The 21,324-nt window shown below is 39.4% G+C and overlaps 3 protein-coding genes and 1 non-coding gene across 7 annotated transcripts; 3 read left to right on the top strand and 1 right to left on the bottom strand.

Annotated features, from left to right (window-relative positions):
* The first annotated feature begins 590 nt into the window (after positions 1–590).
* Positions 591–6,602, top strand: LOC131320981 (serine/threonine protein phosphatase 2A 57 kDa regulatory subunit B' beta isoform). 2 transcript variants are annotated; one of them, XM_058351940.1, is made up of 3 exons: positions 601–841; positions 1,017–2,166; positions 5,953–6,602. In XM_058351940.1, exons 2-3 carry the CDS (start codon positions 1,222–1,224, stop codon positions 6,253–6,255), a joined length of 1,248 nt encoding a protein of 415 aa, XP_058207923.1. In that variant the 5' UTR covers positions 601–841; positions 1,017–1,221; the 3' UTR covers positions 6,256–6,602. The 2 variants fall into 2 exon arrangements, with proteins under 2 accessions (XP_058207922.1, XP_058207923.1); XM_058351939.1 differs by having other exon boundaries at positions 591–2,166.
* A 2,276-nt stretch (positions 6,603–8,878) lies between these two features.
* LOC131320980 (transcription factor MYB27) lies at positions 8,879–10,258 on the top strand. Its single transcript, XM_058351938.1, has 4 exons — positions 8,879–9,012; positions 9,132–9,261; positions 9,352–9,452; positions 9,536–10,258. The coding sequence occupies exons 1-4, from the start codon at positions 8,898–8,900 to the stop codon at positions 9,862–9,864; spliced, it is 675 nt and encodes a 224-aa protein (XP_058207921.1). The 5' UTR covers positions 8,879–8,897; the 3' UTR covers positions 9,865–10,258.
* A 2,385-nt stretch (positions 10,259–12,643) lies between these two features.
* On the top strand, positions 12,644–12,751 carry LOC131321459 (small nucleolar RNA snoR100). The gene has a single exon (XR_009198505.1). It is a non-coding gene; the product is annotated as a small nucleolar RNA snoR100 (small nucleolar RNA).
* Positions 12,752–14,546: 1,795 nt separating this feature from the next.
* LOC131320979 (probable pectate lyase 12) lies at positions 14,547–20,244 on the bottom strand. 3 transcript variants are annotated; one of them, XM_058351935.1, is made up of 4 exons: positions 19,708–20,244; positions 17,716–18,622; positions 16,783–16,985; positions 14,547–14,890 (listed from the first exon to the last, which is right to left on the bottom strand). In XM_058351935.1, the coding sequence occupies exons 1-4, from the start codon at positions 19,836–19,838 to the stop codon at positions 14,662–14,664; spliced, it is 1,470 nt and encodes a 489-aa protein (XP_058207918.1). In that variant the 5' UTR covers positions 19,839–20,244; the 3' UTR covers positions 14,547–14,661. The 3 variants fall into 3 exon arrangements, with proteins under 3 accessions (XP_058207918.1, XP_058207917.1, XP_058207919.1); XM_058351934.1 differs by having other exon boundaries at positions 17,716–18,625; positions 19,708–20,155; XM_058351936.1 differs by having other exon boundaries at positions 17,716–18,545; positions 19,708–20,155.
* Between the last annotated feature and the right edge of the window lie 1,080 nt (positions 20,245–21,324).

Genomic DNA, 21,324 nt, shown 5'->3' with positions numbered 1-21,324 from the left:
TTTTCGTGTATATATGTATATTCCCGCGAATATACATATATACACGAAAAAGGGTGCTCGAATCAAGCACCTTACACACCTGACACCTCGGATGCCATTGATTCCCGCGCCGGCCCCTCGTTTTTTTTATAAAAATTTTTGAACGGCTCGGATCGGCCGTTCGGTGGCCGGAGACGGCCCGGCGCGGCCGTCCCTACGATTTTGGTACCGACGGAGTTGGTACCAATATCATTACCACTGTGAGGTGCTCACCGGGCACCTAAAAACTTCTTGTCTCCCACAACCTCTTTTCTTTTTGTATAAAAAGAAAATTTTAATCCCAAGTAGTAGCTCAAGTGACATTAAGGACGACGAGCTCTAAACCCAAAATATCTTGAAATCGGAACTTGACAACCTCTTTGAATTAGGCCACAAAAAAGAAATCTATTGCAAATTTCAATGTCCTAGAGCGGATGATTTACCTTTTACCGAACCAAAAATGAGAATCACAGAGATGCGAGTAAGCGGGATGGGATATAAAAACGAATAAATAAAAATCACCCCATGGTCCCGCATAATGTTAAATAAAAGCGTATTTCTGCAATCATACGTCTTCATTATCTTCTCTATCTAATTTCACCAATCTCTCTCTCTTTCTCTCTCTCTCTCTCTCTCTCTCCCAAAGTCTTCCCCTCCCTCTCTGACAATACGTACATCCATATCTCTGTCCCTATCAGGACTCTATCACATTTCTCTTGTGATCACCAGCAGAACCGGTGCACAGCCCTGAACCGGCGATCCGCCGCCGGTCTCGCCTGCCTCACCCCCAATTTCAACCACCCTACGATTCAACTCCTCTCCGGTTCGTACTGTTCTTTCATTATGCTCTAATCCTTTATTATCAAAAACAAGCATTGGAAAGAATTTATCATTCTCTGTGATGATCGATTCTTGAACCCCTAGACTTTTGATTTAGTATTTGTGTATGTTAGTTCTAGGGTTAGGGTTTATGAGATTGAAAAAAAAATGTTGAACAGAATTATAAAGCGCGGGCAACGTAAGCTCTCGAAATCGGACGGTAACTGTAACGATTACGGGTACGGTTCGCCGGGGAATCGGAACTCCGTTGCGTCCAGTATCGTCGTAAACCATGCCTCCAGGGGCGGTGTGGCGGCCAACCACGGCGGAATTGTTGTTCCGGCCACTGCCGCCCCGCCTTCCGGGACAATAGAAAGCCTACCTATGTTCAGGGAGGTTCCCGTGTCCGAAAGGCAAAACTTGTTCCTGAGGAAACTGCAGATTTGTTGCTTCCAGTTCGATTTCGATGATTCTTTGAAAATGGTTAGAGAGAAGGAGATTAAGAGGCAGTGTCTTGGGGAGCTTGTGGATTTTGTGCAATCAGGTGGTCAGGGGAAAATTACAGAGAGTAATCAGGAAGAAATGATTCGGATGGTTTCGGTGAATATATTCCGGTGTTTGCCACCGGCATCCCATGAGAACACGGGTTCGGACAGCGTGGACCCGGAAGAGGATGAGCCTTATCTTGACCCCTCATGGCCCCACTTACAGCTTGTGTATGAGCTGCTTTTGCGATATGTTGTGTCATCGGATACTGATACCAAGATTGCAAAGAGGTATATTGATAATTCTTTTGTTTTGAAACTGCTTGATTTGTTTGATTCTGAGGATCCTAGGGAGCGGGAGTATTTGAAAACAATCCTCCACCGGATATATGGGAAGTTCATGGTGCATCGTCCTTTTATTAGGAGAGGAATCAATAACATATTTTACCGGTTTATATATGAGACAGAGAGACACAGTGGTATTGGTGAGCTTTTGGAGATTCTGGGGAGTATAATTAATGGGTTTGCTCTGCCAATGAAAGAGGAGCATAAGTTGTTTCTTGTTCGAGCTCTTATACCACTCCACAAGCCTAAGCCGATTGCATTGTATCATCAGCAGCTCTCATACTGCATTACCCAGTTTGTAGAAAAAGATTACAAACTGGCTGACACTGTCATAAGGGGTTTGTTGAAATACTGGCCGGTCACCAATTGCCAGAAGGAAGTTCTTTTCCTTGGGGAACTAGAAGAAGTACTGGAGGCGACACAAGCTGCTGAATTTCAGCGCTGCATGGTTCCTCTTTTCAGACAGATTGCCCGCTGCCTCAATAGCTCTCATTTTCAGGTATTGGGAGGCTTTGAAGCCTTGGGTTATTTTATATTTTCATGTATTTTAATACCTTAACTTTTTGTTGTAGGCTATATGCATGCTGATAATTTGGATTCAGTCATAAAGTGGGCCAGCATATTATTGTCTGTGATATAGTTGGGGGTTGGTATTTACTGGTGTGATTGTTTCTTGTGTTGATGCTTACTAGGCTATCAACTGTTAGGAAAGCCATTATTATCGTTAGGCTTTTTAACTACTTTTGGTAAATGGTTGTCGATGGTTGGTTCTTGTTTCTTGAAGTGATAGGCACAAGATTTTACGATTTTGTTTTTGCTAAGCTATTGTTCAATTTGCTTGGCTGATTGTAATTTCTTAGTCCTGTCCGCTCCTTTGTCAATACACCATTTATTTTCTTTTCTCCTATATTTCTATCTATTTATTTAAAATCTCAGCTATCCAGTAGTCTTCTATTCGAGGAAAACCAGTTTACGGTGTTGTGCCAAGTAGTTTTCGCTTGTTATGAAGTTGCACATTATGTAATTAGGACTCTTCTTATAGTTGGGTTTATGATTTCCCTCTTGTTCGCTGATCCTTTGTGGTGTTTTGGCTCCACGAAACAAGAGTTTACAGACTTATCTTATCTCTTCCTTCTGAAGGAAAATGTTTGTCTTCTTTCATCCATTCTTCTTCTCTGATAGTTTCTTTGTACTTGCTTCCTAATGCGGTCTTTGTCTCTCTAAATGGGTTGTACATTTTTGATCACATTGGAAGGTAATGGACCTCAATGAAGCAATTCTCACTGAATGGATATAAGACTAACCTTCAAATTTGGGGCATTTGCTGTCTATTTTGGTGGTATTTCAGACATAATACAATCTAGACACATTGGGAGAGCCATAAAGAAGTATAACGATAACAGAAGCTATGAACATGGAATTTGGTGTTGTTTTTCTTTCCAACAGTGGCAGTAAATAGTCAACACAAACACTTACCAAGCCATACAGTTACTGCAGGAAAACTTGTTAAAGCCTAATTATGAGAGAGATTGATTATCACCATAGTGCATTCCAGGTATGAAAAAGCTAAACAGGAAACATGTGGTAGTGATAACTACTATTCAGTACCAATGTAACTTGTTAGAATCCACCAATGCCAAACAGTGGTAGTGAAGTAGGATTAATTATCTGAAAGGGGGGATACCTACGTTTTGATGATGCAGTAGCAAGTGCTTGGTTAAGAAGATATATCCTCTTTGGTAGATACCTAGGTGTTGGTGATGCTGTAGCAAGTACTTGGTTAAAGAAAACATATGCTCTTTGTAAGATACCGAGGTTTTAGTGATGCAGTAGTAAGTGCTTGCTTAAAGAAAATTTATCCTCTTTGGAAGAATATGAGCCTTGTTCCATTCAAGTCATTGGTCTTCTTGCCAAGAATTATCACTGTGGCTCGTGTGGCTCGAGTAATTCTTTTCTTATTGTGACGAATGTCACCACATTCATTGTTTTTAGTCAATTTTGGCTTTTACGACTAAGGGCCTCATGCCATTTATCTGTTAGGATGAAAGTCAATATTTGTTGAGTTTTATCTCTCTATGGATTTGCTTCTAGTGATGGCGCATTTAAAGTGGGGAGATTTGCTTTTGGAAATTTCTTCTTTGGGAACTTTTTATTATGATGATCTTGGTCCCTATATTTTGTACTTATAATCTAGATATTCGGTTCTTTTCTAAGAAGCTAGATTTTCAATTCGTAGACCTTTCTTGATTTGAGCTGAATAAGGATCTTTTCTTAGACTAGGTTTCCATTAGATTCACTTCTGAATTCTTTTGTTTCACCAAATTTAGGTTTCATTGGTTCTGAAACAACCAGATCACCTGTAGAGCTCCCTTCCATCTTCACAAACTCTGCAATCATAAGTATTCCTAAGGCCTGTTCAAAAAAAAAAAAGTATTCCTAAGGCCTTGAAGTAATTGTAGGCAGCATTGGTTTGAACTCCCATGTTGGAGGATCTATGTATAGAAGCCAATGGAAAATGATACAAGGAGAATAGAGTTCTGGCCCTATGCACCTTCTTTTCTTTTCTTTTCTTTTTTTCTTCCTGAAAGGCCCCTATGCACCTTGAGTGCAGTATAGAAGTTATTTTGGAATTAAAACTACTTGGTTATCACTTAATTCGGCGTGGTAAACGGGTGGGCTCACTGGTTGAACCAATTACCTGTTTGCACCATTTTTGTGAGGTGGATTATTAACTTCCTTTTGGAGGAACTAACTCAATTCAGAAGCGTGACGGGTAGGTACTGTTTTGGGTGATGTTTTAGTAGCTAACTCTCTTAACTTATAATGTTACCAGGCTTCCTCAATGTGTGCAGTTAGAGGGTGATTGCCTGCACCCACAGGAGCCCTCTATATTCACAATGGATTGGACTGCTCTGGTTGGTCACGTTATCCCACAATCCTCTCAGATTCTTAGCTATATCATACGATCATCGAAAATCAATTTATCAAAATCTTGAGTTGTCATTGGCTGATATCCTCGTGGTTTTTCAAACTGGATGGATTTCAAATGTGCGAAGGATAAAATATAGTCGAAATGGGAGGAGTTGATTCCCTTTCCTCATGTTGTTTTTTTATGAGCCTAATATTTTGTGAGGTTTTCTAGATAAGAAAAATCATCCAGCTTAGTAGTTTCCTACCTCCCTCTCTCTCTCACACACACGAGTGGGCAACCTTCTCACGCACGCATGTGCACACGTGCGCTCACCTCATAGTACATTTAAGTTTCGATTTGCAGTTTCTAGCTGTAGCCTTCGCACTACAATCTATGGCACGCCAGTCCATTTCTCCAGTTGATTTTATTTGAAATTGATTTTATTTTAAGTTTTAGGTAATCTTATCCTTTCTATCACCTCAACTCAATTTATCTTTGCTTTTTTAAATTAGTTTACCGCCCTCTAAGTCAATCTAATCACTCCTCTTCTCTTCTCGAACAGCTTTCCCACACTTAATCTAGGTTTACAAGCCATCTTAGTGAAGGTCAGCAAGAGCAACTTTTCGAACGGTTTCTTTGATTTCTTCAGAAGTTACGCGGTCATTTAGGCTCCGTTTGGTTGTCATAACTTTTATAAAGGAAAATTATTTCCTAGAAAAGTCTAGTGAAGGAAAGGAAAATGAATTTTTTTGCTTTGCGTCCAACTAAGCATGTCAAGACAACTAGTCCCTACCATTCATGGAGTGTCTAATGCTGATAGCCTGATACATTAAAGGAGTCCCTTGATCCTAACCCTATGCTGACGCCCAAGGACTCTCACTCTCCCACTCATGCAATGCCCGTTCTATAGATAGGAGGGCTAATCTCTCCCTCCACTCTTCTAATGCTTCCTCCTACCACTCTTGTTGGTTCTTTTCTGGTTTGGCCTGCATGTCTCCAAAGCATTTTACTTCCATAGCAGTGATTAGATACTGTGTGTATTTTTCTTAATTTTATTAGTAACTTATGGAGTCTATTTAGTGTCTCGCCTTGCAAAATAACGTACAACAGTGAATTACAATACGAGTTCATGATAATGAACTGTCATTTTGCTGTTCTGTTTTTTTCCTTGCACATTTCAGTTTTATATATTGTTGCCAGTGATGGGACTATTTCGAGGAGAAAGACGATTTAGGTGTCATACGGAGTTAATCATGAAGTTCTCCTCGTTCATTGTTCCCTTTGTTACCTTGTTAAAGCTGGATGGCTGTAAAGTGATTACCATTCAGTTTATGTTATACCAAAGTCGAAATTCCAACATTTCTTACGTTGCAGGTTGCCGAACGAGCTCTGTTTCTTTGGAACAACGAACACATTGTGAACTTAATTGCACAGAACCGGAGTGTGGTTTTGCCAATCATTTTTGCGGCATTGGAAAAGAACATTCAGTCTCACTGGAATCAGGCAGTCAACGGATTGACCATTAATGTCCGGAAAATGTTCTTGGACATGGACGTTGAACTGTTCGAGGAATGTCAAAGGCAGTATGCGGAAAAGGTTGCCCAAGCGAGAGAGTTAGAAGAGCGCCGGGAGTTGAAGTGGCAGCAACTGGCTACCGCAGCAGCACAAGGAGGGTGAGGGAACAAAATGAACTTTGATGATTTTTTGGGGCGCCATCTGATCCAGAAGTATCGGTATAAGAAAATGCTGCTGTCCATTGTTTTTCTCTCTCTCTTCATTGTGAATTGTCCTCTCCTTTTTTCTCTTCTACAATGTCAATCAAAGCAGAAGGCAATGTAACTTAAAACCGTGTATTGATAGCTGCTGGTAGCAGTATAGGCTGCAAGTAAGAATGGTTGTGAAATTGTGAAGTATGTCTTGTATTTTTGCTTCAACATTTTTTGGCCCTACCAAAGATAAAAAAAAAAAAAAAAAACAATTGTTTCCTGTATTTCTGTATGAACAGACATGGACCTATGGTTCTGGAAGTACTTTTGCAAGTAGGTTACTTTTTTTTTTTTTTCCTTTCTTTCTTTCTTTCATTTTAAGCCTTTTGGTATTGTACGGCTTCCCAGTAAATGGTAGTAGTATTTTTCTCTTTTGTCCCTCTTTCTATTTTCTCTTGTGATTGGTTTCAGTCCTCGAAGTCTGCATGTACCGGTGTCGAAAGACGAATCATTCTTATTTTGGACTCGGCTTCTCTGCGGGACTGCAGGGTGTAGTTTGCTCAGACCAGAATCTCTCTTTCTTGATCTGAGTCATTCTTGTTGTACGGCCCGTCAAATGGTGCATTTAGCAAAAGTTAAGTTTCGGACACCTGTTGAAAGGGATTGCTCCCCATTGATTAATTATTACCACCAAAATTATTATAGATCCGGTGGCCTCTCACCTTATTTTCATTTAATTTTAAGTTGGATACTTTACATGTTCTCATTGTCAATTGGTTTTGAGGGGTCACGCATGCTGTGGAGAGTTGGAGCTTGTCTCACGTTGATTTATTATTACCTCAAAAAACGAGTAAATGAGCTTGAAAGATCTCTTTGGTCATTGCCAATTAATTTTAAGTTCGATGCTTTAACAATTTCATTGTATTGGAGACTTCAGACAAAATACCTAGATCGATATTCACTCATGATAACTCCACTCGTTACGCATTATATACGGATTCATTCACAAACTCCGTTTTGTTGCACAATAGATGAGGAATTGACATCATTTGCATCACAATTTGTGGGATGAGTTACCACTTTTGCCCTTTTCTGCGTGGTTCGTTTGCAGCCCTATTGATGAATGTGCATGGTAGCTCATGCTTCTATGAGCTACTGCAAAGCCTGCTTTGTCTACTGTTGATTTTGTAGTTTGGGTGGTGCGGGGCCCGGATTGAGCAAATTTCCTCTTCCTATTTTTGTTTTGGCTTAATTACAAGAACACTCCCTTAACTATCATTTTTTGGCAACTTCACCCCTTTAACTACCAAACTCCCCAGCTACACCCCCTTAATTACCAAATTCAAGCAACTTCACCCTCTCTCCCATTTTCCCTCCAATTCTGTTAGGAATTTGGATGAAAAATTAATTCAACATATCAAAATGCCCTTTTGGGGTGTTATACACATACACTCTCTCTCTCCTCTCCTCCACACCAGATTAAACCCCCCCAGATCTTCTCCTCTCTCTGCACGTTCTCTTTCCTCCTCTACACCACATGACCTAAACCCAGCACCCTCTCTCACGACCAGCACCACCTCCATGAGATCTCCACCATTTCCTCCTCCTCCTCCCTCCTCCCCTAACCACCCAAGCACCCCCTTCTCTCCTATTGAAAATATTTTTTTAAGCTTAGGGGTACCTTGGTCATTTTCTTTCAATCCGTCCATTTTTTTAACAGAAAATGGGGGAGGGGGTGAAGTTGCTCAAATTTGGTAGTTAAGGGGGTGTAGTTGGAGAGTTTGGTAGTTAAAGGGGGTGAAGTTGCCAAAAAGTGATAGTTAAGGGGGTGTTCTTGCATTTAAGCCTTTTGTTTTTGTACCTTATCCGGTTCACAATTGACTGTACCAATATCTTTGCTAAAATCACAAACAAGGCAGAGCATTCAACACAGTTGTATTTCGTCTTTTGAATGTTAACTTGCCGTAGTTTCTAGTGCTACTGAGGCATTGCCCCGTCCTATTCGGAGCCACACGGTCACAATGGAAACTGGGTGAGTAGGTGATGAGCAAAATTGCCACAGATAAGGTTCGGGAGGTAGGTTATTAAAAAACTCTCACTTTGTTCCAATGTCAAAAGGTCATCTACTATAACTTATGGCCAAAGAAAAGCCAAATACAGAAGATATCAGAAGGATATTCAAACTTTAAGGTTTATTCCCTATTATCTAAAGCACAGTAAGCACTATCATTTGTTTTTCATATCTCAATCTTATACTAATGATAAACATGAAGTTTAAAACGGACAGAGACAAAAGCTAATACATTTACAATTGAACTTGTAGCAGAGCTGCAGAAGTGACGAGTAATCTTTGCAAATGGTACCGGAAATGATGATGTCTGTACTCCTTGAACGCAATAGAAAAATCCGTTTTCATGACCTAACCGAAACACGTCCAGGAATACATGTAAGCCCACTGTGGAGCTTCCACAAACTAAGTGTTATCCACCTATACTGTGCCATGCAAGATTATAGGGTCACTCCCACTTTTCGCTTTTGGCCTACCTTTTGTCGCCTTATAGAAGGACAGTCCTATGAGTTTGTTGCAGCAGAGATTGGCTTCGGTGAGCAGCCATGCAAGAAGAAGAATTGCGGAAAGGTCCTTGGTTTGAGGAGGAAGACGAGCAGTTGACTGCTATTGTTGAAATCATGGGGGATAAGCGATGGGATTCATTAGCAAAAGCCTCTGGTACCCTTCAATACATACATCATTCCTTCTAAATAATTTCAGGAAAACTCATTGTTTTTTGGTTTATAGTTTTCTTTGCCTTTTGAGGTAGGTTTAAAAGGGTGTTTGTTTACTTGCAGGATTGCGGAGGAGTGGCAAGAGTTGCAGATTGCGGTGGTTGAACTATCTTCGACCCAATCTCAAGCATGGCCGATTGAGTGGTGAAGAGGAGAAAATCGTTCTTCAACTTCACAAGCAATGGGGTAACAAGTGAGCTCCTTTTCCTCTCTTCTATAAGCATTTTGTACCTTCAATTCTGCTAATAACTGTTTTTCATTTTGGTCTCTTTTGAATTCGGAGGTGGTCAAAAATTGCTCGAAGGTTGCCGGGAAGGACTGATAACGAGATAAAGAATTACTGGAGAAGTCATTTGAGGAAGAAAGCACAAGTCCAAGAGCAAGGTGCACTGCAAATTTCTTTTGCTTGCTCTTGTCATACTATAATGTCTTCCTTATTCACTAACTAATCCTTAATTCATATGTAGGATACTGTGAAAGCTTCGCAAAAAATGCGAAACAAGAAGTCTACAATCCACCATGCGATACGATCAGTATAACAAGTGATGGCAGTTTGAAAGCCTCTGATGATCCCCTTCACGCGCTTGAGTTATCAAACTATGCAATTGCAAACTCGCCATATGAAAGCCGCTTAACAGATTGGGCATCGGGTTGGTTGGAGGAACAAAGTGAAGTGAGACACCACGGGGATTGCCCGAGTTTAGGCTTGTGTTTCTGCTGTCCAGTGTGGAATTCAGAAGACTGTAGTCACACTAGCATATGGAGCTCCTCAGGTCCCCTCTGGGACGTAGACTGATTATGCTGTCATTCTTGAGTTCTGAGAATTGAATGTCGAGGATCTTTTAACTGTTAATACGACAATCAATATTTCAACGTATCTCTTTTTCTCAAAGATTCTTCTTGTTCTTCTCTCTGTTCCTCCTCCTATCTTCTTTTAATATGTGCAGATGAGAGAAAGCAGTGGTCAAGTTGAGGTTGAAACTGGTTGGACCTTTACGAGATTGGTTACCTAGTAACGGTGTATATTTATGTTGAAGTGCGCGCCCCTGTAATTTCATCTCAACGATGTGTTTGTGTGAGGGAAAATTCCCAAAGAAGTAACAAACATGCATGCGAAAACAAATGTGCCGAGGTAGAAAATAAAGAAAGAAACACATGTGGACTACAAATAGAAGGCAAACAGCAAAGACACAAACAACAGCCAACAATTAATTTCATTTCATTACAAGAAGGTGTTCAAGTATATATCCAGAATGGAAGACAAAGTTGCCTTACCTTAAGAAATGTAGGCTGCAAAGCTGCAAGTAAGGCGTCCAAAGTCGACTCACGAGACTAGTAGAACTTCTATTCTGTGAAGAAGGTTTATGATGCGATTTCGCCTCTCTGCTTTGCATTCTGAATAAGCATGATGTACTGCTAAAGTATGGTGCAATCTAAAGAGAGTTTTATTCGATAGTTTTTTCTCCCCCATTTTTTGTTCGAATCTGATTGGTTAGCAAGAAACTGAATGAAAAGGCTAAGGTAGGTAACTTCGAGATGTCAAAAGATTCAAAAAGTAGAGGGCAAAGAATGGTTGTAAGTAAAACTTCTGTAACCAAAATGATGCAGACTGTTTGAGCTTGACCACCACAAAAACATAGCCTTTCACTAAGCTGAGACTTTTATTTTCTTTGTGATCGCAAACTAAAGGAATGAATGAATTGCTACCATGTCCTTTTGGCATCCGAAAACAGAGTCGTAATAATGCAACTAAATTTCTTGAGAATATCAGTTCATAGTTGTAGCACTTTAATTGTCAAAGAGTATACAACAACGGCTATTACTGTCCTGTTGCGTATTCCCGGCAATATACCTCGACTGTTACACCGCGTTACCCGTGGTCTGCTGTATCCATTCTGTGAGGTATGAAGTTCAAGTTTGATAATCACATTGCAATTTCCTCTTCCTTTGTTTTAAGAGATTTTTTTTGTTTTGTTTTTTTTCCATCATTTTCTTGATTTTCACCTGCAGGAAGAGATAGCAATGGAATCATCGAATAATTGCGATTAATATTAAAAGTCTCCAATGATGTGATCTCATAGTAATCTTCATATGTCATTAGAGTTGGTCAAGTGTAATCACAAAGCCAAAAGATCACAAACCCAGAAGATAACGTATTCCAGATAGCAACTAGGGGAGACAGAAATGGCCACATGGAATGAACTGGCCAAAAATTGTATTGTAAACTAGCAGAGAGTTACATCACCCTTCTATCACTCTAAGGTCTAGAGTACTACATAAAAAAGACAACCACAAATTAGTGACGAATGCAAGCAGAGGAAGCCTCACTCACAAACTAAGTATCCAATTTGCGTGCACTTTGACTAATTTCGGACTCTAAGTTGACGGCCAGACAAACTTCCAGTGGCCCCAAGATTTGTAATGTTTGACTTTTATGGAATTCGAGCTTACGACTTCATGAGGGCAAGTCCTTTCTCATACCTACTTAGCCAAACCCTCGGGGATTCAATACTTCAAAGAGGGTTTCCTTTTTCTGGTGGAGACAAGGCTCTATCTTAGTCTTACTTTTCTTACCATTTAAGGATTATCTTGATATAATAACATGTTACGTAAGTATAAAACCCTACATTAGCCTAATATAATAGGAGCTTCATGTGTAACCCAACACTCCCCCACAGCTCTCAATTTCACTGTCCAAAAGTGTACGTTTTGGACGGTCCGGATTTTAAAAGACTCTTTCAGGGAAGAGTTTAACTCTAAACTCTCTTATGAAAAAGTTATTTTAAAATCTGGACCATTGCCGAGACAGACGGTGAGATTGAACGCTGCGGTGAGGGAAGCATTGAAACAAAGCGATAAGCGTAGCACCCGCTGATGATATGCTGTAGTGTTGCTTGTGCACTGTTTTTTTTTTTTTTTTATTATCTATTCTTATCAACACACTCGAAGTTTATTTTTTCTTTGCTGTCCAAAAAGAAAAGTTTATACGTTTGCTCTAAAATTGTTGTATGGTGAAATAAGCTTCCCACAATGACACAACTTTCGAGCGTCAATTGTAAGAACGCAGCTCCAAAAAAGACATCACTACATAGAGAAACTTTTTGGTATAACATGGTATACCACAAACTTGGTATCCAAGGATGGGACCGGGGGTCTAGTGGCGGCGGCCGTCATGACAAGAATTTTAGAAAATGCAATTATTATATGTGAAATTTTTTTTATCCCCAACTTATATAGTCTCGCCACTGCTGGGTTTTTTTTTCTTATTTTTTATTATATACTAGTCATAAATCTTCTATTTTTTTTTAAGAAAGGAGACCCAAAAAAGTATTCTAAATCTAAATTCAATGGGCCAAAGTGAAATAATATAAATGATGATGTATAATTAAGAAAAAAAACTTCACATTCTAACCATAAAATAACTTAACCTAAAAATTTAAAGGAATTTAATTATAATGCCACTCTCCAAATTTATAATGTCATTCCCAAAAGAGAGTGCGGTTATCAATTTAGAAATTCTATATAGGGATTTGGGAAGTGACATTATCCTTGTATATGCCGATGCTCTAGACTATCAATGAAGGAAACATGGTAATGTGCACATAAATTGAATTGGGTCTCTAAGCCTGCCCTCTCTGATGCCATTTGGCTTTGATTTAAGGGCATAATTCAGCAACAAAATAAGTATAAGGGACTACTGTTTAAGTGGTATTCTGAGAGCAACCACTTTGTGCATATTGTCAAAGTTTAGGTCTGTCTCCAATCCTCCTCCGCCCATACCCCCAATGATTGAGGACTATATGGGTTTTGGTGGTGTTGTTGTTGGAGTGGCATTATCGATACCCAAAATTAAAGCTAAGTCTTTTTTCATACTCCATGTGCAAATGAAAAACATCATTTACTATAGTTTTTGTTTTGTTATTTTAATTTTTTTCTGGAACCGATGACTATTAATATTGTAATGCATTTTTTTTATTTTTTTAATAAACATTTCGCTACTGCTAGAGTAAAATCCTAGTTATGTCCTTATTAGTATCCCCTCTTCACAAAAAATGTGACACTTGGCAAACTGTAATTTACAAGGGGACTTTAAGTGTAATTACTCCTCCTCAATTCATATTGGGTTTTTTTCTTGCACAAAACAGCTAAACATCCCCCGGACTCCAAATTACTCCGCTGCTATCCCTGCTAACCTCTTTTCTTTCTTCTCATCCAATTTTTTTTTAATATTTCCAGCTCCAGATAAAAAATGATCCTTATTTTATCAATAGGAAACAACAAGTTTCAAGGGTTTATTTTTTTAATTGTAATTTAAAGGTAAAGTATAAATTATAAGGATTTAAACCATTCCAAAAAATAAAAGGTCCGTACTAAAATTTAACAATAGTAAAATTTCCGTTGAAAGTGCAAAGATTAAACAAAAAATACAATAGCCAAAATTAAACAAAAACTACAACCACTATATCATTTGTTGCAAAAAAAAAAAAAAACATTCCCTAGATATCTTGCTTGTTTCATTTCTGTGGTGGTAGCATTTCCACACCCATTAGCACTGATTCTTGACTCAACTACGGTATTGCATCTTCCTCAACTAGTAATCTCATAAAATTAAAACGCAGAGAATTAAACTCCGGATTTGAAGAAGAAATAAAGAACCCTTTTTGAAGTGGATATGAAAATGTAAAACAATTAGATGAGAAGAAATCAAAGGAGAAACTGCAGTCGGTTAGCAGAGGAGTAATTTGGGTGGAGGGGGAGTTTTAGCTTTTAGCATTTGTGCGGGAAAAGGATAATTGTTTTAGTGCCAATATGAATTGGGAAGGAATAATTACAGGTGAAGTTCTTATAAATTACAGTTTGTCAAGTGTCACATTTTTTGTTAAGAGGGAATACCAAGTTTGTGGTATATGGGTATACCAAAAAGTTTCTCGTCATTGTGTTTGTCGTAGTTTTTACTCTCACTTCATCTTCTTCTTCTTCTTCTTTTTTTTTCAAAATGCTTTAAAGAAATGCTTAATTAAAAGAAAATTCTGAGAAAGTATCAATCTTAATACTTACAGTTACAGACTGTTATATTGAGGGATAAAATTATCTCCAGTAACTGTTTCGGACAATTGTTGGGGTTGTCTAACAGGTACAGATCCTACAACGATATCTTCATGTGAAAATGAGAAAATATTAGACTGTCTGGAACAATTACTGGAGATGATCTCATCCCTATATTGAGAACCCGCCTATACCAATAAATTTTTAATATTTTTTAAAATCCCGCTTATGCCCCTATGGAGTAATGGGGTTCCAAGGGTGCATATAGGATTCCACAGGCTCATTCGGTTTTTATTTATTTATTTTAAATTATTGAATGACTCGAATTATCCGTGCGGTACCCGTAGTGATCGAGCCTCACGTGACGGTTGGTGCACCTTTGGTCGGCGCCCTTAGCATTTTCGAACAAGAAAACATACCTCAGAGACATTAGAACTTGTGTTAGAGAACAAAATTAATGAAGAAAGTAAAAGAAGAAAGGAGCAAGGTCTAAAGAGTTGGTGTAGATTGGAAAATGAAAGCTAATCACATCTGCTAGTTTTTCCAACTACAAAAGGACAGATGCAGCAGCGGTGACATATAAAAAAAGAGATGAAGACAAGGTTATTAGAATGGAGATGGTCGTCGTCGAATCAGGCCGGGAAAGCGGCGATGGTGCTGCGCCGCTCCCAACCATACGACCGATGCTGTCTCCGTTTCCGCCGGAGTCTAAAATAGTGCCGCCACCACTATCACTGTCGTTTCCTGCTGCAGTCCACTTGCCTAGTTTGTTGCTCCTGCAGGCTCATACAGTCATACCGTTACCCTTATTATTATTATTAAAGTTAAAACAAGCAAATGTGTGTTTTTTTTATTTCAAAGTAGTTTTACGACCAAAAAGCGTTATGTGAATTTGATTATAAGAAATTGCAATGAAACATGGTCCTTTCTTCGTGAGAGTTTCATGCCGAGAGATTTTCCGGCCGTTTTATTGTGTGTTTTTTTAAATGTTTTAAATCTAACGGCTGGAAAACCGGCGCAGAGGCACAAAAATTTTCGACACAGAGGATCTTGCCTCTGATTGCGGTTCTCTTGTTCGTTGTCTACAGTAACTTCAGAAAAAAGAAAAAAAAAGAAGAAGATTTACAGGAACCAATCCCAGAAAAATAAAAATAAAAAATGCACATGAGATGGAGTCCAGACATTTTTACTTTTTTAGGCCCACACCTGAGTGTTCTTTTTATCATTTTTTTTGGGGTGATCAATTTATGTCATTATGCGTACGTATAAAGTTAAAACACTGTTGTAGAAAATTTTACTTTACTCACGATACGTGCGCCGAAAGATGGAAACCCCATGGTTGCCACCATTTAATTTGGGTCCTACCCTGCGTTTTTTTATACGGTGATCTGATGCAAGATTCTCTGTCTTGAAATCTCATTGTTGCCAACATCTTGTGAAGCCCGAAGAGTAGTATAATCACACAAAAAATCAAATTTATTGGATGTTCGATAGATACATCAAAATTTAAATTTTAGTTAATAAAATAGATAGTTAAACTTTAAACTTATCTACCGTCGATTTTATAAACCAAAACTCATTTTTTAATGTATCTATCGATGTCCAATGAAACAGATTTTTTTAGGAGATATACTATTATGCAGGCCCTATAAAATGAACGATTCAGACTATTGCAATATATGCACGATGGTGCCCACAAAATGGTGGTGGTGAAAACCTTGGGATTTCCAACATTTTTCTTGGATAAATTAGCTTGAATTAGAAAAAGAGACTAACCGAATATACAGCTTACAAGAAACATATCATTGGAGGAATTTAAACTCTATGTTCCTATGGACTAACATTAATACTTCAACACATAATTGATAGTTTGATACTACTACACCCACCAAAAAAACATAGACAGTTAATGTGTGTCAAAAGTTTAAAACTATCCATTATACTTGGAGTTACTTTTAGTCGAGATGGGCGCAAACTCGTTTGAATAACAGGTAAAAATATTTATTCTTGTTCGTCTATTTTGTTGATGAGTAATTATTCAATAGTCGGGGAGTACCGTTACGTGGTACTCCAGACCACTTTACAACTACACGTTTCTGTGGTTATAAAGTGATCTGAAGTAGCGCGTCCTGAACTATTGTATTCGTTATCCTTTTTACATTTGGCTTCAGCGGTTAATCAATCATACGTACGCACACAAGTCAAAAAGATAAAAGTGAAATGTTGAGGATTTCATGAAAGGTGACTAAAGGAAACATAAACGAGAGCAAAAAAAGGTAAAGAAGGTTGGTATTATACGAAAAAGGAATTGAAGAAACAAAATTAACGAGAAAAAGAAGAGAAAAGTGTGGTTCTCTCCTCTGTATGTGTAAGAGACACGAGCGATACCGCCACGTGGTGTTTTAGGAGTCTATTCTACCATATTTTAGTGGGGGTTTTACCACCAAATCCGTGGCTCCCTCCCGAGTATGACGTAAAAGGCTCTCGAAGCATCATGTAACGATCGTCACGTTGTGTTTTAGGAGTCTTCTCTACCATATATTTTGTGGGGTTTTACCATCAAATTTGTAGCTCCCACACATGAAAGAGAAGGCTCTCGAAGCATCACGGGATGGTGCTCGTCGAGAGAGAGAGAGAGAGAGAGAGAGAGAGAGAGAGGATGGCGGACCTGCTGCCGAGGACACCGGCGTTTAAGGTGAGCTGGTCGATGAATTCAGCAGATTTGGGGTCGACGCTGTATGCTTTCTCGTACTTGATCTCTATAGCGGCACCTGATGCAACGAAGAACGCTCCATTTACCATGATGTCGCCCTCGCTCCTCCAATTCCAGTCCGTCCACTGCTCCTCCTCTGTTTCCACCCGCTTCGTTACCTATCCCAATCCAACAACCGCCGTTAAACCACGTTACGTTATCGCATTTGGGCTCAAAATTCATTAGGTTTGAATGGCGGGGCCCGTTGAAGAATAATCACTCATGGTAATTCAACAGATTTTTTTTTCAACAGATTACTAGCTCACTTTCGGCCCAGATAATGACATCTGATGAATTGGGATCCTAAGTCCTAATTCAAAATGATACTACAGAGATATGAAACAGAGAGCTGGAATAAAGAATCCAATGCCAAGATAATTATACCATTTCCAGTACTCTACAAGCAGAATAAAAACTTTCGTACACGTCATGTGTGATGGAGTTATACATGGAGCTCCCGTGCAAATTAATTTGTGCGCCAAACCACACGGAAGCTCTATGTATAACTTTATCTTCCGTCCAGGTCTTTCTATTTCAAATCAAAACATTGATCATGTCGACATTATACAAAACCACGACAACCCACGTGGTGTTCTAAACATGGTTTCCGGATGTGGTAGCCGTAGCATTGCTCTTATAGCATTTTCCCCAGTTTTTATTTAGTATGATAGTAAAATAGGTATTTGCCAACCCTTGTACAGACTCTAGTGTTTTCATATCAGTGCTAGAGATGCTTCAAATTCACGCAGTATATATATATATATATATATATATATATATATATATATATATGTCAAATTTGATGAATTAATTTTAATCAAATTGATGCGTAGAACAAGGATTAATCACCTCTTTAGCATTTCGATCAGTAGGCGCGATGTAGCGATTCCCCTGGCTGTTGATCGTAGGATTCCCGCTCCCTCCAATCGCGTACATCTCCCACTGCGTAAAATCGTTATTCACAACATGTATGTACCCGCGCCTGCACCTCGGCATCCGTTGTACCAACTTCTGCCCGAAGTGATTGAACGCTATTGTCACCTGCATGCCCGAATCGGGCAAGTAGTCATCGCTGTGCCCCAGCAACATCACCTCATTGTGGTGCGAAAAATAGTTGTTCGATATCGTTATCCCCGTGGACCCCATCACCGCATCGATCAGCCCGTCGTTGCACTGCCAGAGCGAGCAGTGGTCGATCCAGATGTCCTTGGCCCCGAATATAGAGATCCCGTCGCCGTCGGACTTTGAACGATACCCGTAGTGCGTCGGGCTCGACCTCACGTTGGCATTGCCCGAGGAGTAGCAGTTGTGGACGTGGATGTTGTGGATGATGACGTTGGAGATGTACTGGAGGGTGATGCACCCGCCCCCGGTGACGTGGACGTTGGCACCGCGGCCGTCGAGGGTCTTGAAGCTGTTGAAGATGAGTTCCTGGGAGAGGCGGATGAGCATGTTGGCGGAGAAGACTATCCACAGGGGCTCGGATTGGACGACGGCGTAGCGGAGGGTGCCGGGGCGGGGGTTGACCGCGTCGTGGTCGGAGTGGTCGGAGACGACGTAGAAACGACCACCTTTCCCGCCTAGGGCGTACTGGCCGAAACCTATGGCGCAGTCGGCTAGGCGCTGTCGGTTCAGCTGCCAGTTTGGGTCGCATCGCCAGCAGTCGTCGATCGGGTTTCCTGTTAGGCAAGTGGTGGTTGATTGATCAGTGGAGGTGGATTGCAGTTGTCTTCTTGAAAGTGAAACGTTTACACTCCTGCTTAATTTGCCAATTGGAAAGTGAAAACTAACATTGAAATAATGAGAGGCAAGAAAAATACATAGACATGGATTAAGAGGCAGGATTAATTACTATGATGGTCGTTTTGAAATAATGAGAGGCAAGAATAATACATAAACATAGGTGCTCAAATTCAATCCGAGCCGTTTGTATCGAGAGCCGGCCATTCATCTCGTGAATCAACGGTTCGGATCTTGACCGATAATAGACGGTTTAGATCTGTATGTGTTCAAATTCAATCCGAGTCGTTTGTACCGAGATAAACGGCCGGATGCCGCTCGGCACCCTGTTTCCTGGGGGTGCTTGATTGGAGCTAAATAATGTCCGGTCAATTCAATTTCTTGAAAAAATATATATGTATTCTTGTAGGATGTACAAGATGAACAATTTTTTATTACTATTAGTAATCAAATAGGGTTTAACATCTGTTTTGGTAACGGAGGTGGATGGAGGAGTCGAAATGCGAGCCCCGCCTAGAACAATAGGGTTTAAGTTGTCAAATTTAAAAACTCTGGGTTAAATTGGGAATCATGGTAGACTATGGGGTCTATTTTGTAAATTTGCCTGAAAGAAATCATTGAAGAGGGAAGAAAATAAAAAAAGAGAGTCCATGAAAAGACTTTCATTGGATACTCTCGAGACCCACAATTAAAGTGTTTTTGGCTCCAACTAAAAAAAAACATGAACAGACAAACCAAAATGCAGATGCAACCTATTTTGTTTGAATATCAGGGAAAACATTCAATTCATGGAAAAGTACTAAAAGTAGGGAATTAGAAAATTTTATGACCCATAAAACTCTTGAAAATTAATAAAAAAAAAATATAGGACATATAGACTATAGTTACATACCGAAGTTAAATATAAAGAAAAGGGAGGAGTATGGAATGCAGTTCAAATTTTTATGAAACTTATAAGGAAACAGTTACTAGATTCTAACAATTTCAGATTCTCTTTATCACTCTCACATTTACAGTGATAACAAAAACTTACATTTATTAATTCTATACGTACCCGTAAAAAGTCCCCAATTTTTTTGGTTTTTTGTTTTTTTTTCATACCTGTGGAATTCTTGGACAACGGCATCCGGGTTCGGGTGCTGGCCGGGCAGAGAGAGGTTGAGCATTGCAGTGGTAAGTGGAGAAAATGAGCTCAAGACAGAGATTACCAAAATGCAGGTTGTTTTGAGCATTTTTCTTTGGTAAAAAACAGAGGAATTAATTAATGTTGTGGTGGATGGATTGCTATGTTCATGAACAATATACTAGCTGGTAGTATCTTTGTTAAGGGGTATTCTGATGCATGTTTTTGCCTGAGAGGAAACTATAGTTATAACTTGAGGATTGGAGAAGACAATAAGTGAGTGAAGAAGAAGAAGAAAGAAGACAATGACAACTGTTTTCTGCACTCCTCCTAAACAAGGGTCCGAAGACAATGAGTGAGTGAAGAAGAAGAAGAAGAAGAAAGAAGAAAATGACAACTGTTTTCTGCACTCCTCCTACTAATGAAGGTCCTCTGTTTTTCTCCCTTTGTGTCATGATTTATAATCATTCTAGCAAGATCTTAGGAGTAATTAACCATGATATAAAAGGGAAAGGAGCATGAGAGAGAGAAGGATTTTTGAACTGCCCTTATAAAGTAATGGAAGGACCGTACCCCGCAAGCGAGTAGTGGGATTGGTCCCAATATTAATCGAGTTGCACGTACATTGGTCTGGAAACCTGAGTAATGGAAAAAAAAAAAAAAGAGTAACAAAAGGACCATATGGTCTTTGCAATGAAGGGCAGCGCGCATAATGTTAAAGGGAAAATTTGTGCGGATGCATTCTCTTTACTCTCACGATTAATGTATTTTATATTTCTCGAAATTAATTTTTATTTGTAAATTATAAATATGATATTTATTGCAGTAGTATAAGAGTTTAAATGTTTGAATACGTTTTTTTTTTGGGTAAGGTAAAGTTTGGCATTGGGATCCGTGGATGATTAGAGCGCTCGTTTTCCTCCCCTTTTGGTAAGAGATTGGAGACCACGTGGCGGTACCCGTCAACGATCCTAGCCGTCCGAATGTATTTTGAACGGTCCAGATTTATTTATTCTCTCTCTCCTCACCCTACCACTCTCTCTCATTTTTTTCTCTCGCTAAAATTTGAACCGTCCAAAACACGTTTAGACAGCTAGAATCGCTAGAAATTTGTCATAGGACTCCATGGATAATTAGAGCGCCCGTTTTCCTCCCCTTTTTAGGTTAATGGTCCACATTTGAGACACTAAAGGGCAAAATAAAAATAAAAACTTTTGCTGCTTTTAGTCCGTGATTGTCTCACACCATGGTTAAAAGTGTCCAGCTATTATGGGTTTCACAATATTATATACTTCAGCATTGCAGCATCTTCTTATTGCTTAATATAAATGGAGTAGCACAAATGCAAGTTTAGAAATTTTTGAGGGTCAAATGTACAAAAATAACTTTGATTGTGTACTTACTAGTATTTTTTAATTTTTCAGTGCAACGTAACTTTGATTTTGTAGTTCTATCGAACGGTTTTCTGAGCAATGACAACCCTTCCTCCTACCCGAAAAGCAGCCGTAGCGGTTCTCCTTGCTGGGCTGATGAGCAATGCACATGATCATCAAAACCATACAAGGCAGATGATCCTTTTTTACTGGAGTAGTTAA

This window comes from Rhododendron vialii, chromosome 3a, assembly GCF_030253575.1.
Source record: "Rhododendron vialii isolate Sample 1 chromosome 3a, ASM3025357v1".
NCBI classification, from domain to species: Eukaryota; Viridiplantae; Streptophyta; class Magnoliopsida; order Ericales; family Ericaceae; genus Rhododendron; species Rhododendron vialii.
The sequence above is the reverse complement of the archived record's forward strand: the minus strand, read 5'-3'. Positions and strand labels throughout refer to the sequence as shown.

Excerpts from the sequence above, each read along its gene's own strand:
- LOC131320981 (XM_058351939.1), top strand. The coding sequence starts at position 1,006 with ATGTTGAACAGAATTATAAAGCGCGGGCAACGTAAGCTCTCGAAATCG. Across the intron at positions 2,167-5,952 it reads TCAATAGCTCTCATTTTCAG|GTTGCCGAACGAGCTCTGTT; the intron begins GTATTGGGAGGC and ends CTTACGTTGCAG.
- LOC131320979 (XM_058351934.1), bottom strand. The coding sequence starts at position 19,838 with ATGCTCAAAACAACCTGCATTTTGGTAATCTCTGTCTTGAGCTCATTT. Across the intron at positions 16,986-17,715 it reads CTGATCGAAATGCTAAAGAG|GTAACGAAGCGGGTGGAAAC; the intron begins GTGATTAATCCT and ends GGATTGGGATAG. Across the intron at positions 14,891-16,782 it reads GCCGGTGTCCTCGGCAGCAG|GAGCAACAAACTAGGCAAGT; the intron begins GTCCGCCATCCT and ends ATGAGCCTGCAG.
- LOC131320980 (XM_058351938.1), top strand. The coding sequence starts at position 8,898 with ATGCAAGAAGAAGAATTGCGGAAAGGTCCTTGGTTTGAGGAGGAAGAC. Across the intron at positions 9,013-9,131 it reads TTCATTAGCAAAAGCCTCTG|GATTGCGGAGGAGTGGCAAG; the intron begins GTACCCTTCAAT and ends GTTTACTTGCAG. Across the intron at positions 9,453-9,535 it reads AGCACAAGTCCAAGAGCAAG|GATACTGTGAAAGCTTCGCA; the intron begins GTGCACTGCAAA and ends ATTCATATGTAG.